Genomic DNA, 20,062 nt, shown 5'->3' on the forward strand with positions numbered 1-20,062 from the left:
AAAAAAAAAAAAAAAAAAAAAAACCCTGACAAAATGAACCCAAATATAGAAGTCAATGTGGATGAATCTCAAATAATAGTAAATAAAGACAAAAATTTGCAAGAAACTCATTTTGTTTGGATACCATTTAAGTTCCAGTACAATGAAGAGCTGGTACTGTGGCACATGGCTATAATCCCAGCACTTGGGAGGCTGAAACAGAAGGCCTGCCATGAGTGCAGTGCCAGCCTGAGCTACGTGCTAAGTTCAAAGCCACCCTGAACTAGACGAAAAGCCTAGCCTCAGAAAACAAGAATACACATATACATACACAGATACACGAGTGTGAATAAATAAGTATGCAAGTATTTTATTCTTTTTTATGAAAACTCTTTATGATTAAGAATTACCTAGGGGAAAAAAAAAAAAAATTACCTAGGGCTGGAGATACAGCTCAGAGGGCGAGCACTTCCCTAACATTCACAAGCCCTGTGTTCAACCCTAACAGTGCACACACGTACGTTCTCTCTCCCTCTGTCCCTCCCCCTTCCTTCCTTCCTTCCTTCCTCCCCCCCTCCTTACCCTACCTTATCCTCCTTGCCTCCCCCCACACCCTCTTCTCTCTTTCTCTCAACCAAGTATGGTACACATGCCTGAAATCACAGAAATCTGGTACAATAAAGCCAGAGGACCACAAGTTTGAACTAAGCACAGGCAACTTGGTGAACTCCTTGGTTAAAAATTTTAAAAAGGGCTGGGAATGTAGCTCAGTGCAAAGGCCCCTAGGTTCAATCCCTACTGCTGCACAAAAGAAAAAAAAAAAAAAAAATTATATCCATGGAGTAAAATTACAGACAAGGCATAGAAATGATAGCATCATGCTGCTATTAGTGGAAGCATGGGAATGAAACAAAACCACAGCAGAAAGAGCATTTAAGGGAAACCAGCTTCACAAACAATGGCAGATACACTGTTCTTTATATCTTGTGGTATATCTACAATATTTCATAATAATTTTCAAAGTTACATATTAATACCTTTTACTGGCTTAAGTTTGAAAAAGAAAAACATAGACAATGAAACTAGTGAAATTTTGAAACCAATTTTTTAACTGACTGTGACATGAGCCAAGCACAAACATAAGCCAGAGCTTTTCTTTTGACTCCACCACTACACAGTAAAACAAATCCCATCTTTGAATACAGTGCGCCACCATGTGTCCAAAAGCTTCCAACGCCTGAAATGCAGAGACCATGCCAGCAAGCATGGCATCCTTCGTAAATTCCTCTGGCTGTGACATGAAGGTTGACTTTAATAAATTAAACACACCTCAAACTGACATTTGAAAATATTATTTTGATTCTGAAAAAACTCATATTCTTTTTGAAGTTTCCATTGTACTTTAGAAATTAGCCTTTTCTTTTTTCCTTTTTTAAATATATGATTTTTTTTAGTAAAATTCACCACTATAGATATTTAAAATATACTTTTAAAAAGAAACTTAGTAACATAAATTTAACAGAATGTTTGATAAATAAACAGCTGAGAGGAATAATTCAAAATAAATTTTCAAGATAATTAAGCAAGTGGTAATATTCAATTATTTGTCCAATGTTGCATAACTATATCTTTTAATCTGAGCAACGGATTTGATGATAAAAATAGGTAATAGAACAACCACTGTTGGGGCTGGTGAGATGGCTCAGTGGTCTAAAGCACCTACTTAGAACAAGCTTAGCAAAGCACAGGGACCACAGTTCAATCCCCCAGTACCACATGCCAGCCAGCCCCGCCCCCTGGTGGGCTGAGTTGGCCACACACACACACACACACACACACACACACAAAATTATAAAATTTAAAAAAAAAGAACAACCACTGTTAATTAGCTGTTCTTTAGAAAATCTGTAACATATGTATTGTATATTACCCTGTTTCTGTCTTTGTTTCTGCTATTTGTTTTTGCTTTTGCTTTTACAATTCAATATAAAATTAAATTTAAAAAAAGAAACTTACCTTTGAATGTGTAATCGATAAGGTGTCAACCCACACACGCCAACCACCCCACTCGTATTTGACTGCATGGTAAAGTAGGATTCTGAATATGGCATACACCATTTCTGTTATCTTCTGCTCATCTGAATTCTTAGGATTAAAATAGCAGAGAGAAAGCATCCACTCTTGCCACACAGAACACTGTAGCAAGCTCCTGAAAGTTACAAACAGTTCTGAATTACTGGGAAAAAGATCACCTGAATGAATTCGTAAGTATTATGGCTTAAATCTCTCCCAACCCAAAAAAACACATACATCTATATTTTCAGTTAAACAAAGTAGTATTAAAAACTCTAATTTAACTCTTTAGTATATAATTCACACACTATTAATGAAAAACCAATACAGATGAATCATTTTTACTTTTTGGTAGTATTTAAACAACTTTCCTAAGACAAATTGGGCTCATATAAAAGTAGACATGAATATTGCAAACAAATACTTCCTGGTGCAGCTCACCTCCTGTTTTCTCTACTGTTATTAAAAAGTTTAATCATGTCAGAAAGAAAGGCTCGGCGGACTTCCATGCTCTCCAGGCACTGGGGAGAATTTCGAAGCAGGGTTGCAATTACTTTTAATATCTCTGTAAGACAGTTCATAAATAAGTAAAAACCAAACCACAACAAAAATTTCATGAAAAAGGTCATCAAAATGTTATATTTTCTTTAGCTTCCCTTAAATAAATGTCCATGGAAAAACTCTTACCAATTTACAGAAAGGATTGTTAATCTACAATATCCATTAGAAAGCATTTATACACACAAAAATTAATTAATTAGTTAATTAACTGATTTTCTTTCCTAATCAGAATGTGCAAAGCAAAAGACTACTTTGTTTTCATAGTAGGGAAGATGAAATTCCAAGTCTTGTGGGTGCTAGGCAGATACAGTGCTAGGCAACACTGGGCTCTAATCCACTTCCCAAGAGTAAATTTTAAAAGGTTCATATAAAACATTTTCACATTATAAGTGAATCAAATAAAGATAAAACTGCTACTAGCCCTTTTTAGTCTTTGCCAAAAGCCAGAATTGATCTTCTTCTTTTTTTTCTTTTTTTTTTTGCAGAACCGGAGATTGAACTCAGGCCCTTGCGCTTGCCAGGGAAATGTCTATTCCACTGAGCCATCTCCCTGGGCCCCCAGAATTGGAAGATTTTTTTTCTTTTTTTTTTTGCTCCAAATACCTACAGGGCAGGTTTGGCTGGCTTGAGTTGAAGCACAGCAGCCGGAGCCTGACTGCTTTGTTGAAGCAGCCACTTAAAGAACTGAGCTAAGTAAGGGGCAGGCCCCCTGGCCCCCAGAATTGATCTTAAAAACACTGCAATCCATATCTCAGAATAAAAAGAGTTCTCATATTCTGCAATATAATTTACAATAGGTACATTTCCTTTCCTTTATCACAGTGAATTTTAAAAGCTGGATATTTTCCATCCATAATTTTAAAGGTAAAAAAAATCAAAGATAAAATCTCCACTGGTTTTAATTAAAACCTATTTAATATTCCCATGTCCCCACCAAATGGAAACTGCTAGTGCAATAAGTTTATTATCAAACTGACTAAATTTCTAAAACATAGCTTAAAGAAAAAAATTATTTAAAAATATATACTTAATCCAAAACTTCATAGATACAAACAAACATTGATATAAATCAGCTATAGAAGCACATGCTGTAATCCCAATATTCTGGGAGGCTGAGGCAAGAGGATCTCAAATTCAAGGCCAGCCTGGGAAATTCAGCAGTTTAGTGGGACCCAATCTCAATATAAAAAATTAAAAAGGATAGAAACCTAGCTAGTGTGAAGATTTTGCATTCAACCCCTGGTACCCATGGCTTTATCTCAGAATTTCAAATTTAACAATGTATCGAATTTTTATTCAATTAAAATTGACAAACCTTAAACCATCCTTTTGCCAAGGATTCTCATAACTTTGAAACAGTTAAGTTCAAAGTAGCAAACAGGACAATTCTTCGTCATACAATCAATACTATTTGGGAATAATTTATGAACTGTTAATGACATTTTCAAAAGTTATCTACCAAAACAATGACTGAAATGATTGTAATAATCATAATATGACAAAAGCCATAAATTCTGAGGATGTACTATCACAAAGCAGTATTTTCTTTAAAAATATACCTAATCCACACATGGTGAGTAGGTAGGTTCTATTATTATCCCCATTTTGAAGAAAACTATGTGATACACTCCAAGTCACAAAACTAGTGAGCCACATAAGCGCTAGCTGACCCGGGCTCCTAGCTTTAACCACTGGATTCCACTCTTCCTGAGCCAGCACCAGATTAACTGCTATGGTTTGAATGTGTTCCCTCTAGAGCTCCGGTGTTCACAGTGTTACAGAACCAAAGAGGTGGAGTCTTTGAGAGACAATCAAGCCTCAAAGCTCTCCCCCTCATGGTGGACTCTGGAGCCCTGCTCTTCTACCCACCTGGGAAGCAGAGTGGCCCTCAGCAGAGCAAATGCAAGGCTTTTGTCTTAGCCTTCAAAACTGTGGGAAACTCAATTTCTTTCCCAGTCTCAGGTTTTCTATTGTAGTAGCACAAAATGGACAAAGATAATAAAATATTCTAAAATCTTTAAATTTAATATTTTTCTCTTATTTTTACTCTCAAGAATAATGCTGGACTGTATCCTGGTGGTAGTGTACTAGCTTAGCATGTGTGAGGCCCTGGGTTCAATCACAACAATCAGTTATTTAAGTGGAATGATCTTAAAAACAAGATGAGGACTTGCAAGATAACTCAGCAGACCAAGTGCCTGCTTAGGCAAGCACAGGGACTGGGCTGTGATCCCTGGCACCACATGCTGCACCAGCCCCACCGCTGGGCACACTAAGCCAGGCACTGAGTCTAGGTATGGTGGCACACACCTATAATCCCACCGCTGGGGAGGCTAAAAACAAGAGGATCACTAATGAGTCCAAGCTATGTAATGGAACCCTGTACCAAATACATTTAAAAATTTTTAAAAAGATGAAAAATGGATATTTTGTGAAGTGTTTAAGAATTTTAAATGTCAAAAACTGTTAAAACTATGTTCATAAACAAATGAAACTATTTCTTCAGTCCAAACTTGTATTACTAAATCAACATTAATCTAAAATGAAAATTGTATCCATAGTTTATGTAATTTAGCCTAACATCACCAAATAGAATATTCAAAACTCTGTTAAAAATCTATACATTAAATCTAGATATTATAAATGTATTTCTTCCAAACCTTTATATAAGCCATATAGCTTAAAGTCAATTTAATATTACATTCAACATAAATCTAGTTTGTAGGACTGACTATAATGAAATACTCAGCTAACAACGTATTCCACAGTGACTTCCTTTTCAAGTAACAAAAAAGGTTTTTTTATAATATGTAAAATACATACGAGGATTCTGTATCTTTACTGAAGAATCAGGATCTGGATGTTGTTTGTGAATCACCTGAGTACAAATCTGCTCTATAAGAATCTACAAATAAAAAAAAAAAAAAATTACATTAACATAATCACTGTATTAACATTGGTATTAAAGGACTCTAAGTACAATATAAATCAAAATCTAGTATATAGTCTAATATTTTCAAGCTAAATACTTTTTGTAGTTAAATAGCTTCAACATTGCAATGCTATTTCTACTTAATTATAAAATGACACAATATGCTGCAGCATGGCTCAGTGGTAAAGGATTCTGCTTAGCATGCTTGAGGGCCAAGGTTCAATCCCCTACATGGATGGGAGGGAGGGAGACAGGATGGGAAGGAGGGAGGCAAGAGAGGAGCACCTCCTAAAATAAGACATCAAATGGTCAACACAATGGATAAATATTTAAACAGGTATAACAATACTGTTCAGTAACTTCCAGATTGATTTACAAACATGTAGACATATCCCCTTTATATAAATAACTTCAAACCTGTACAATATAAACCTAAATAGCCTTATTTTATTTAGACACTGGCAACCCAATTATACACACATTTTGTAACAAGGAATGAATGAGAGGTAATTATAACTAAATTCTTACCTCAAAAAGAACATTATATGTGGTCATTGTGATTAGATTTGTCTGAAGCATGAGTCGCTCAGCTAGCAATGAGAACAATCCATGCCCAAGCATAACTTCAGCTTTTCTCCTACAAATATACAGAAAAAAAGAAAAAAGCAGCAAGTGCAGAGTTTTATTGTGTACTAGTACTTGTATGTGTACTGGCTAAAGGAAACAAAAATATTTTTTTACATGAAAAATTCCACCTCAGTAACTCTCCAATGTTCTTCAAGGGAGAACCTTTCAGGCTATAAGCCTTTAAGTAGACAAGTGCTAATCACACCATGTACACAACCTCAGCTAATGACAAACAAGACTGGCTATGCCCTCAGCCAACTTTTGAGAGCAATCATTATTTAACCAGAGGCCAGGACCAACACCATGCTGCCAGGTTCTACTACAGGTAACTGTCTAAGTACAAGTACCTCCAGAGAAAAGCAAGGTGAAGGAAAGAGTTTGAGAAAAGATAATTTAAGAAAATGAACATTATGTAAATATTTGTACCAAAATTAACACCTCAAGCATAAACTTAAAAACTGAAATATCACAAACTTTAATTCCACTCTTCAGTCAACAAATGTTTTACAAATATGTGGATAGTACAAATTATAGGCTTTGTGGACCATGTGGCCACTGTTACATCTCAGCAGTGTCGTTACATCATGAAATCAGCTACAGATAATATTCAAATGAGTTATTGTTGTTGTGCTTCAATAAAACTTTATTTGCAGGTGGCCACCTGGATTCTTAAAGCCTGCAAGTTACCAACACCTGTTCTACCTCAAAATTATTCTGGGTAAGGAAACAATGGAGAGCGTTACTGTCTGTAAGGAAATCAGTATGGCAGTTTCAGTTTTAAACATCACGGCAAAACACTGTTACTGTGCCAGCTTCTCACGTATTATGCAAATGATGATGCAACCCACTGAAATCAAAACTTCATACTTCGTAGAATTCAATGTACCCAAACTAATTCTCTTAGTAAGCCCAAAATTGTAAATAACTCAATTCCACATTAGGAACTAAATAATACTGCTTAATTTTATTTATAATGAGAGTAAATATGCACAACACTTTATGAATAAAAAATTTTAAATGTTCCCATCACAACAAAAAGGCAGGGAGGGAAAGAGAGAAGCAATGAGAGAGGAAAGGCGGGGAGTAACACAACAAAAAGGATCCCAGAACAGAAGAGTTGTTCCGAAGGGTTATAACATAAACAATAGACAATTATCTATCTTAGATTTCATGTGTACTCACTTTGGAGCCAGATGTTTTAAAAAATAGCCCAATGCCTTGAGAGCTTGTACTCTGATTCCTTCACTTTTTGATGCCAGAAGTTTGTAGATAACACTAAAAAAAATAAAAATTCAAAGCAAACAAGTATAATTTTCAAAAGTAACGACAGTATTCAGAAGACAGTATGCATATATTTTTCACTATGATAGGCTTAATTCAATATATGCATGAATGTAATATGTATTTCTAACATTCAAAAATGTACCCATCTCTGACCACAGCTCATTTTAATAAGAACCAGAAAATGAGAATAAACTGGAATTCAAGAACTTTGGTAACTTTTCCATGTACACATCTATATACAAATCTTAATGCACAAAGCTGTTTACAAACACTTTTTTTCCTGTGCTACAGGCTTATCAATATCCTTTGGAAGTTACCAATTCATTTAAGTCAATACAAGTAAAGCACTGTTTAATGGGAGTATATTTAAGTTTTTAAATAATTATCACCAGAAAAATAAAAAAAAAAAAAGGAAGCAGGCTGGAAATGAAGAACAAGCACAACCATCAATAACGTAAAGAAAAACTGTTTCCAAAAAAATTGTTTGTGAAGAGGCTAGCAATGTAACTCAATGTGCAGGATGGCCCTGGGTAACAACAACAAAAACATCCCTGAAGTGCCTAAGTGAAACTTCATGCAGTTAGTTTTATTCTGATCATATGTTTAAAAAAATGCACATAAATATACCATACACATTTTTACTTGATATGCATACGATGAAAGTTTCAACAAAGAAAACAATTCCTATCACATAAATACTCAATGGACAAAACAAACAGTGATATTATTTCAATCCTTCAGAGATATTTAAAAATATGATAAAATCATTAAGCTGGAATCTAAAGAAAATCTCCAAATTTCATAGGGACATCTGATTAAATTGCCAGTCATAATTTACAAATGCTACTGACCAACACAATTGGACATTTTTATATCATCTTGCATCAGCAAATGATACTTTCTCTTCAACTTCCCAATCTCCTCCACTTAAGACTATGTTTAGGTGGCCAGCCAGATAGCTCAGCAGATTAAAGTGCCTGCTTAGGCAGACACAGGGGCCAGGGTTCAATCCCTGGCAAGCCCTGCCAGCCCGCCCCCCAGGGCATGCTAAGACTGCAATTGAGACTGGGTGTGGTGGCACAGACCTGTAATCCCAGCTTTTGGGAGGCTGAAAACAGTAAGATCATTATGAGTCGGATCTATGTAGTGAGACCCTGTAGATCCTGTACTAAATACATAAAAAAAAAAAGAGTATGCTTATACATCATTTGATTTTGAGTCACTAGAAAATCTTCTCTAAATCCACCTCGGTGGTTATCATTTCAGCCTTTTAAAATTATGATCACATATAATAATTCCAATGTAATCATAAATAAGCACTAAAATACATATATATTTCCATCCATCCAGTTTGGCCACTGGCTAGTTCTCTGTCCCTCTTTCTCTCTCTCTTCTACCTCTTTCTCTATCTCCCCACAATCCCTGTGTGTGTGTACATTTGTGTACATGAATGTGCATATACCGGGGTGCCCTACTACTGAACTACACACCCCTTTCTATTTCTTACTTGTAGACAGGGTCTCACTAAATTGCCCAAGCTGAGCTCAAACCTGCAATCCAACTGCCTCAATCTCCCAAGTAGCTGGGATTACTGCTGCACACCATTGCATCTAGTTCCACTCTGTTTATAAATTATCAAAAAAGAAAAACAATCACCATATAAGAATTTGCAGACCAAAGGAATACTTCAAAGAACTCCAATCAGATGAAGGGAGTGTCTATCATTTGCAAGCATTTTTTTAAATGTATTTAGGACAGGGTCTACAATCACTATATAGATCAGATTCATAGTGATTCTCCTGTTTGTAGCATCCCAAACTCTGGGATTACAAGCACAGACCACCACACCCACTCTCAATTGCCATCTCAGCACACCCCGAGGATGGGGCTGGCATGGCATGCCAGGAATTGAACCCCCTGGCCCCTGTATCTTCCTAAGCAGGCACTTTAATCTGATGAGCTATCTGGCCGGCCCTTGCAAGCAATTTTTAATCTTTAGTTAATATAAAATTTTAATAAACCTCATTATCCACTTTTAAAGTAAAATTCATTAAACTGAAATAATTTTCTACTTTTCTAAATATTAGTCACTGAAATTTTTTGATTATTCACAGTAATGAAAGATTTAAATAATAACAAAATTAAAACATAAAAGCAAGAGGGAATAATGTCCACTAAAGCCACCATGGAAATTAACATCCTTCCTTCAGAAAAGAAAGTGTTTAAATGAACAAAAATTCCAGATGTGTAAATTTCAAGGCAAGAGAAAACAACCCAGAAAAGGCAACGGTGCAATCACAACGCAGGGTGGACAGCACAACTGTCAGAAATTCAGCAAGTGGATGTAAAACCTGAAAGGATCACCAAAGCGTTGCAATAACTTCTCTCCATCCCCTCTTGTTGCTTAGAAAAGCACATACATACAAGGGAGCTTTGTGTAGCTCACTGAAAACACAACTGCAAAGGACACCAGACAGTAGCTCCAACTTTAGCGCAATCCTTAAACACATATAGGTCAATCAGGATAGGCCGTGGAACTTACGGACTGAAAGAATACAGTCCCGACTTTTATATATACCACTGAGAGACCTCTAAGACTTGTAGCGTCACTGGAAACCCTCAAAGTGCTGCACTGAGCAAAAAGGTAAAAGTAATGAGCAGCACAAAATCGCAGGCTGCCAACTATGAGCAGACCATAGAGTGTGCTAGTCAGATAAGACCATGTTTTCACCAAACAAAGTCCAACAACCAAGGAAAGAAGAATCCATAAGGATCCATAGTTGCTCCAACACTTACCCAAAATGCCTAGTTTCATTTGACTACGCAAAATCATTGTACACACAGGGAAAAAATACATATATAACTCATATAACAAACATATAACAAAAATATATATAACTCATAGTCAGGAAAAGTAATACAATCAAATGACTTTTGAAAGTCCAAGTGTTATGTTTAGCAAAGATTTCAAAAGACTAATAATTATGTTCAACCAATTTTAAAATTCTACAAACAAATCATGAAAATAGATTAACCAAGAGCTAGAAATTAGGGTATGTAAAAGAGAAATTTAAAAAAATAAAAATAAAAGAGAATATTTAAAAAGTACATGGAAATTCAAGGACTAGAAAGTAAAAAAGAATTTTCCATGTGGTGCTGGTCCTTCTGCCACAGCAACCATTGAAGAACAGTAGCCCTGGCCCTCCGCTATCCCATGGCTGTGGGCCTCAACAAGGACCACAAGGTAAAAATGAAGGACCATCAAAGCATTGTAGTAACTTCTCTCCATCCCCTTTAGTTGCTTAGAAAAGCACATACATACAAGGGAGCTTTGAGTACCTAACTGAAAAGGGAATTGCAAAGGAGACCAGAGAGTAGCTCCAACATTAGCGCAATCCTTAAACACATACAGCAAACCGAGGCGCAGACGCCTCAGCAAACACACCAAGTTCATGCGGAACATGATCCAGGAGGTATGCGGCTTCGCCCCCTATGAGCGGTGCACCATGCAGCTGTTCAAGGTCTCCAAGGACAAACGCACCCTCAAGTTCATCAAGAAAAGGCTGGAGAAACACATCCATGCCAAGAGGAAGCATAAGGAACTGAGCAAGATGCCAAGAGGAAGGCAGCTGCCAGCAAGGACTGAGCCCCTCTGGAAAAAAACTTTGCAGAAAGTTCAAAAAAAAAAAAGTACAAAAGAAAAAAATAAGGAATTCATTTTGAGGTGCTTACCAGTAGACTCATGAAGCTAAATGAAGAATCTGTGAGCCTGAAAAACGTCAATGGAAATTAACTGTTCTCAAGAACAGATAGGAAAAGATGGAAGAAAATCAACCAAGTGTGAGGTATTGAACAATATGCCATACTAACAGATATAATGATAGTAACCCCCTGAAAAAAAAATTTATTTTTAAATCTGAAGAGGGCTGGAGAGATAGCTCAAGGGCATAAGTACCTGCCTGGCAAGCCTAAGGTCCCGAGTTCAATTCCCAGTACCAAAAAAAAAAAAAAAAAAAAAGATCTGAAAAAATTATGGGCAAAAGCTGCCAAAATTTGACAAAGAAAAACATTTGCTACAGATACAAGAATTCAATAAGCCACAAAAGGATAATAAAATGAATCACAATTGAAAAAAAGTTAAACTGCTAAAAGGCATAGGAAAAAAAACTTCCAAAGAGAAAATATGACTCAAATCATACAGGACAGCAACAGTCCAATCCATGGCTATTCTCTTGCAAGATACAACAGAGCCCAAAAGTCAGTGGAATGACAGTCAAGTGCTAATAGAAAAGAAGTTATGGTTTTAGATTTTACATCCAGTACAATGAAGGCAAATAAAATTACCTCCAAAGGGCTGGGGAGATGGCTCAGTAGAACAAGCACTTCCCTGGCAAGCACAAGGGCCTGAGTTCAATCCCCGGTCCCGCAAAAAAAAAAAAAAATTACCTCCAGCTGAACAAAGACAAATAAATTTCATCATTACGCTATGTATGCCTTATGAGAAATAATAAAAGACAACCAAGATGAAAGGAAATACTATTATAAACTCATTAATAAAAATTTTTAAATATTAAAATCAACAAGTTTTTCCAAATCAAATATTGTAAGCAAAATAAATCCTCCCTGCCTTGAATATTACAAATAAAATCATGAGGAAAACATACAAACAGGAATCTCTGAACGGCTTGGAGACTAAAAAAAAAGTAGGCGCATTTCATGTAGAAGATTTAGACTTAATCATTATTACCCTATCTAAAGTCAAAAAGAAAATCATGTTGTCCACCATCACCAATTCTATCAGATGTTGTATAAGGGGTTCTGGCCATTGCAGTCAACAAGGACATGAATTTACTTTCAAAGATCTGTTTTTTAAAAAAAGCAAAATTATCTGACTTGAAGACAAAATACACAGAAATCATAAGGATACCCCCAGTTTATTTAGTTCAGTGAAAAGGACATTTTGTTTTGCTTTGGTTTTTTTGTATTATTATTTCTTTATTTCTTTTCTGTAAGAATCTTTTTGGTTTATCTTTTTCATTATTATTATTTGGTTACAAGATTTTGTTTTATTTTTTAACATAATAAAGTGTTAGACATTTTTTTAATGCTAAGGAATCTATCTCCAAAAAAAATCCCTTAAAAACTGCAGCAATATTACAACAAACAACTTCAAATATATAACCAACTGTACCTATAATTGGTAAAGATGAGTAAAACAAGAAGTTTATATAAAAGAATATTCTTGAGGCACGTCGGAACTGGCTCATGGGGCTTCCTGACCTAAGAGTGGTGATTTTATACAAAGGCTCTGCTATAGGTAAGAAGACGACAGCAAGTAGCTTTTCGTGCCCTTGTCAGAGCTTCTACACACACAAGAAATTGTGTCTTTTTCTTCGAAATGAAGACGTAACAGCACAGAGAGGGAAATGAGTAGTCGTCTGTGTCGAATGCCTTTCATTCAGGGGCTTCCAGCGTTTCACAAGTAGAGAAATCCCTGTCCCCGGATCTCTAACGTGCCCTAGATGTTTGCTAATTCATTTCAACAATGAGAAAAATAAGCACTTTATGAAAACATTTTGGAAAATAATTAAACTACTTTGGTGCGGAAAAAAAAAAAAGAATATTCTTTCAATTGCATCAGGATATATTGAACTCTCAAGAATAAATCTAACAAAGGAGTAAAACCTTTACATAGAAAAGCATTAGACACTGCTCAAGACAGAGATGATTAAAATGGAGAGATATGCCATGTTTATGATTCAAAATAAACATTGGGTCAATATTACTACTATATTATTTTCCTTCAATTGAACTACAGATTTAATGTATTCACAATCAAAAGCCTAGCAAGCTTACAAATTTACAAGATGACTCTAAAATAGATGAAAATGCAAATGACAAACAAAAACATGAAAAAGAAGAACAAAGTTAGAGGGCTCACATTATGTAATTTTAAGAATGTAGCAATCAAGGAAGTTTAACTTCAGCATGAAAGAGAAAAAAATAACTTAATGAAAAGACAACTGAGTGAATGAGACCACCAGGGCCCGCCAGATCCTCATTCGACCCAGAGCCCATGCCTGGCATGTGAGTGAGACTGCCCGGGGCCGGAAAGAACCTCGTTCGACCCAGAGCCCAGGCATGGTGTGTGAGTGACAGAACCATGGGCCCACCAGATCTTGATTCAACCCAGGGCCCAGGCCCAGAATGTGAGGACAGCCCAGGGCCCGCCAGATCCTCATTCAACCCAGGGCCCAGGCCAAGCATGTGAATGAGACCTCCCAGGGCTGTCCGGATGCTCACTGGACCCACAGCCCAGGCCCAGCTTGGAACCCTTCAGCAGAACTCCCTGCAAAGGGGCTATAGGCAAGACCCATCCAGCTGACTCAGGAGCAGAACACCTTGCAAGAGTGGCACAGAGGGTTCACCTCCAAGGGCTGCAGCAGGAAGAAGTGGAACACAATAATTTGACCCAAGCCACACTCACCTGGACCAGTCTGAACTTGGTAGATCCGAGCCTGGTGCTAAGGTAATAACTCTGTCTAAGATCTACACCAAAGGTCAGAAGACAGTGGTATACAAAATGATAAAGAGAAGTAACAAAATGCAGTCTCAGGCCCCAAACTAAACCAGAACAAATGCAGAAGATACTAGCATACAAGAAATTGGAAATCACACTCCTGAAATCTCTGAAATAATAGCATTGGAAGTAAAGAAACAACTGCAGAAAGGGATAGAGGAAATCAGATCAGAAATAATTTCTGAAGTAAAAAATAAAAATGATAAAAAAAAGATAACTATACTGAAAGAAATACTAAGTGCTTCTAAAGAAGAAACTGGTAAGAAAATAGAGCAGAATATAAAAATGATGGAATCCTTGAATAAGCAATATAGGAAAGAAATAGAATGCATGAAGCAGATTCAAAGTGATATATAGGAATTTAAAACCTCAATCACAAGCTGGGGGTCGGGGAGATGGCTCAGTTGAGCTGGGGAGATGGCTCAGTGGAATAAGCACTTCCCTAGGAAGTACAAGGGTCTGAGTTCAATCCCCAGTTCCGGAAAAAAAAAAAAAAAAAAATCACAAGCTGGCAAAACCATATGAATGAAAGTGAAAATAGACTTTCAGACCTTAAAGACACCACTGCAACTAGTGAAAAAGTAAGAAAAGATCTCTCTCTTTTTTTTTTGGATAGGACAGTTTCAATAATTAACACATTGCATACATTCTTCCTAGTGGTTATTTGCTGTACAAGATGCAGACATGATATCCTATTTATAAACACTTTTAGAACAAATCCCTCTATTCATTAAGAGAATGTAACTACATATCTATCCTAACCACTTTAAATACACAGATACAAAATGGACATTCATCTGTATCCTCTTTTTTTGTTTAGTTCCGTCATTTGAATATTATAGGTGTGTTAACTCAGCAAAATATTCTAAAAGAGTTCAGTAGTCCATAATAGTATTGGGTCTTCTGCTTCACTGGCAATATCAGAAATTGTTGACCTGAGTCCCCTACAGCTCAACATAACAGCATGGCTTTACTTCCTATACTTCGTTTAGATGCTTTTCTGTTGGTTGGTTAAGACCAAGATCAAGCAAGACCTATGCAACAAAAGTTGTAGCTTTTGGATATGATAAGGTCAGTGAAATCTACTCAGGATTTATCCTGAGATCCTGTACCTCAGATTGTAGATCCTTTGTCAGTGTCGGCCATGTGGATGAGTCACGGCTATTGCTTGGCCAATGTGCTCTCTGTGAAAGCCTGAGAGAATGTTTTCTCTCCATGTGACTCTCCTTAGGCACACTCTACACCATCGATCACTTTCCTCTTTAGCCCCATAATCTCCTTGATCAGAAAATTTGGGACACTACTGAGTTACATGACGTTACACTACAAGTTCTCATATGTCCTGAGTCAAAAGAGCTCTTAAAAACAACTAGGATGCAGGAAAAATTAATTCAATATTTGCAAGATGATGCAAAGACAAACAATGTGAGACTAATAGGCAACAATGACAAGGAAGGAGTTGAAATACTTCCATGACAAAGAACAACTTAAGAATTTCATGATGACAAAGCCAAGCCTACACAGACCACTAAATGATGTTCTAGAGAGGGAGCAAAATGACCACAACTCCATGAATGAGAACAGAAAGAACCCACCAAATAGGGCAAACAACTAAACACAGGAGAATAAGAGTTATACAAAAGCAGTCTTTCAGTTATTCTTTTCTATACAACAGCAAGATATTTCTATAAGCACACTCTACAAATGGACTTCTCCTGCACCCTATAGGTCATGATTCCATCTGAGTCTACAGGGTAGATATCAAGGAAATAGCAGTAGCTCATTCACACAACTGACACCGGGCCACCAGTAAATGTCATGGACATTATTCATATCCACAATGCACTAGAACTTTGAGCAATATCCTATCCCCAAACTCTTAGAAGTGCTGGTCATTAATTTGCCATTCCAGTATTTATCTTATGTTTTATTCTTAGTAATTCTTTACTACCATGAAAACTTTTTCTTAGTTCAATTGTTTTGAAACGTTTATTTTTTGATTAATTAGTAATGAATTTTCTGAATATTGCTTAATCTTAATTTCTGTTTTAATATTTATACTATATCTTTGACTTACAATGTATTTCAAAGACATGGTATGATATTTTCTCCTATTATTAGAAATTTTAAAAAGTGTATTTCCATTTTCCATTGACTTTCTATTGCTTCTTCCCTGTCTTTTATAAACACATACACATATATATAGGAAAAAAATATGTATTTAACCCAACGTAAGATTGGTACTGTTTCATAGAAATCTTAAAGACCTTTTAAACAAGGGTTCATCTAATATGTATAACTAGCATTTAGAGAGCTCTTTATTCTTCATCCAGGAGCATACTGCAACTTCTCTTACCTTCTGAATTATACTCTTTGTTATTTCCTATATGCTACATCTGGAGGTATTAGACTATTTCAAGTTTGTATAATTGGAAGATATTTTACTTTTAGTTTTCAAAGGTATGTTTGCTAAGTATAAAATTCAAAGAGGACAGATCTTTTTTTTTTCTTGCTTTCAGTCCTTTAATTAGTCTAGTTTCTTACACACTTGGCCCTTTCTTTTTTTTCTTTCTAATGTGGAATAAGATGCTATTTAATTTTGTTCTTCCACAGCTAATATTTTTCATGTATATGGTTTAATGATTTTTTTCTTTACAGTAAGTTTTGGACAATTTCATTTTTGTGTATTTTGGTATGATTTTATTCCAATTCCTTGTGCAAAAGGTTCATTTTGCTTGGAAATGTAGTGTTATAATCTCAACTAAATTCAGAAATTTTAAATCTTTAAGTATTTATTGCCTACCCCTCTCTACTTTGAGAATTCTAATTATATGAATGCAAGTTTCTTAATTTTGACACAGAGTGAACTATTATATGACTGATCTGTGATTTCTTTCATTTTTATTTTGGACAGTTTTTATTGTTATATTCATTTAAGTTTGTAAATAATTTATTTACAATTGTGCAATCTATTAATCTCATGCGATGTATTCATTTCAGAAATATTCTTCTAAAAATCACTCTTCTACATCTTATATCTTTCAAGTTTCAATAGCTGTCTACAATTTTTAATATGATATGTAATTATTTTTAATAAAGTTAATGAAAAAAATTAAAAGAAAAAAACAAAAGACAACTGAAAATACTGTATGTATTTACGTGGTTGATTAATTTTCTATTAAGATACAAATGTAGTTTGAAGAAAGAATAATCTTTTCAACATAGGGTGCTAAGAGAATTTGAATATCCTTATGCTTAAGAAAAACAAAATGCCAGTTGGGCATGGTGGTGCATGCCAGTAATCTCACAGGAGGCCAAAGCAGGAGGATCATTGTGAGTTTGAAACCAGGCTAGACTACAAAGTGAGCTCAAGGCCAGCCTGAACTATATAGTGAGACCCTGTCTGAAAAAAGCCAAAAAAAAAAAAAAAAAAAAACCTTAAGACCTGCCTCTTATCACATACAAAAATTAAATGATTCACAGACTAAAATGTGAAACATAAAATTATAAAAAGCACAGAAGAAAATATTTGAAAAATTAGGCAAAAAATTGTTATATTAGACCAGTTAATTCCTTAAAGAAAAATTGGACTTCATTGAAATTAGGAATTTGACTCATCAAAAGCAGTAAAAGATAAGCTACAGAGTAGAAAAAACAGCTACACAACACATACTACATAAACTACTTGAATTCAAAATACATGGTTTTTTAAATCTTAAATAAAAAATAAGTAATAAACCTTAAACAAAAATATAAAAAAAGAATACAAGATTTGGGTATTTCAATGAAAAAATTTATGCAGATGGCAAGTAAGTATACAGAAAGAGCTAGACATAATTAGTCAGTAGGGAAGTGCAAACGAGGCCTAACAAGAAAAATTGGACTTTGTTAAAATTAAGAATTTGACTCATCAAAAGCAGTATCAAAAGCAGTAAAAGATAAGCTACAGACTAGAAAAAAACACCTACAAAACAAAAGCCAAAAGGGTCATTTTGTGTAACCTTTTGGATAACTAGAAAATATTTTACTAACAAAGACTTACTAGAAAATTTAACAAAGACTTACTACAAAGTTTAAAATTAAAAACTACCCAAGCCACAATTGATGCACTATGGGAGCAAAATTCTTACACACTGCTAGTGGAAAACAATCCAACAGCTACATAAAACGCGAAATACACAACAACCATATGATTCAGCCATTACATTTCAAGGTACACACTCAAGATAAATGAAAGCCTGTTTTAACAGATGCTCATACATGAATGTTCATAGCAGGCTTGTTGTCAAGAACCAAAACCTGGAAACACTAAACATGCAACTTCTTCAACTCAATTATGCCTCAATAAAGCTATGTAAAGTAAAAATGATGCTAGCAAAATTTTATGAAACCTACACTGAAACAAATAATTTTACTGTAGTAATAAATGGTCACAAGTAAATATTAAGAAAACACATCTTTAAGATTTAAAAAAAGAGCCCAAACTCCCATGGTTAACAGACAAATTATGCTATAGTTCTATTCAACCCCAAAATAAAATTAAAAAAAGGAAGATTTAAAACAGTTGAGGAGGGTCGGGGAGATAGCTCAGTAGAATAAGCGCTTGCCTGGCAAGCTCAAGGTTCCGAGTCCAATCTCTGGTACTGCTAAATAAATAAATAAATAAATCAGTTGAGGAAAAAAAAAAAATGTAATATTTGCTTAGCACAGGATTTAGCAAACCTCCCTGTACAGAATCACACAGAAAATATTTCAGGGGCTTTAGGTCATCTTTTCTCTGTCATGACTCCTGGTTCTAATGTTGTAGAAGGAAGGGAGCCATGGGCAATATTTAAAAGAAAAGGAGTTGTTGTGTGATAACAAACTTGCACTTTTAAAAACAGATCACTATGGAAGAGTCACCCAAAGAAGGCAACTGAAGAAACTGAAAAAAATATGACCAAGAACAAAGGTGGAAGGTCAGCCGTCAACAGGAAAAAGGCCTTGTGCAATATTTCTAGAGGTCACAAATGAGGAAAGGGCTGGTTCTTTGAAAGATTAAGTAAAATCAAAAATCCCCTAGCTAACCTCATCAAAAAGAGGAAAGAAAAAATTCAAATACAAGCAATAAGGAATGAAAAGGGGGTAATTACCACAGACACGGTGGAAATTCAGAAGATTATCAATAGCTACTTTGAGAAGCTTAACTCTCACAGAATAGAAGACACAGGAGAAACGGTCAGATTCCTAGAAAGGTACAAATTACCACAACTGAATCGACAAGATATAACCACTCTCAATAGCCGAATAACAGCCAATGAAATATGAGATGTAATTAAAAACCTACCAACAAAAAAAGTCCAGTTCTGGATGGATACACAGCTGAATTTTACAAGAAATTTACAGAAGATTTGTCCCTATACTCCACAAAATTTTCAATCAAATTGAAAGGAGGCAATCCTCCCAAAATCATTTCTGGAGGCAACTAGTATACTGATACCAATACCAGGGAAAGACGCAACTAAGACACAGAACTACAGGCCAATCTCCCTCATGAACATAGATGCCAAAATCCTCAATAAAACACTAGCAAATAGAATACAGCAAATCATCAAAAAGATCATACACCATGACCAGGTAGGATTCATCCCAGAGATATAAGGATGGTTGAATATTTGAAAATCTATCAATGTAATACACTATATCAATACAGCGAAAACTAAAAACCACATGATCATCTCCATTAATGCAGAAAAGGCTTCTGACAAAGTCCAACACTCATTCATGTTCAAAGTCCTACACAAAATTGGAATAGATGGCCTCTACTTCAATCTGGTAAGAGCCATTTATGAAAATCCAACAGCTAACATAATCCTAAATGGGAAAAAATTGAAATCTTTTACTCTTAGATCTGGTACAAGACATGATGTCCTCTATCACGATTCCTATTCAATATAGTTCTCGAATCATTAGCTACAGCCATTAGACAAGAGAAAGAAATAAAAGGAAAAGAATAGGTAAAGAAGTTAAATTATCATTCTTTGCAG

The 20,062-nt window shown here is 35.4% G+C and overlaps 1 protein-coding gene across 3 annotated transcripts in view; it reads right to left on the reverse strand.

The window, feature by feature from the left end:
- Lrba (LPS responsive beige-like anchor protein) overlaps positions 1-20,062 on the reverse strand; it is a 752,085-nt gene that overhangs the window by 570,317 nt on the left and 161,706 nt on the right. For all 3 annotated transcript variants that reach the window (XM_004638688.2, XM_023723655.1, XM_023723656.1), the window contains exons 17-21: positions 7,355-7,447; positions 6,074-6,182; positions 5,437-5,518; positions 2,494-2,617; positions 1,996-2,188 (exon numbers count right to left, since the gene is read on the reverse strand). In XM_004638688.2, the coding sequence (XP_004638745.1) occupies positions 1,996-2,188; positions 2,494-2,617; positions 5,437-5,518; positions 6,074-6,182; positions 7,355-7,447 (601 nt within the window). The remainder of the gene's footprint in view (positions 1-1,995; positions 2,189-2,493; positions 2,618-5,436; positions 5,519-6,073; positions 6,183-7,354; positions 7,448-20,062) is intronic.

This window comes from Octodon degus, unplaced genomic scaffold (assembly GCF_000260255.1).
Source record: "Octodon degus isolate 3935 unplaced genomic scaffold, OctDeg1.0 scaffold00101, whole genome shotgun sequence".
Classification (NCBI taxonomy): domain Eukaryota; kingdom Metazoa; phylum Chordata; class Mammalia; order Rodentia; family Octodontidae; genus Octodon; species Octodon degus.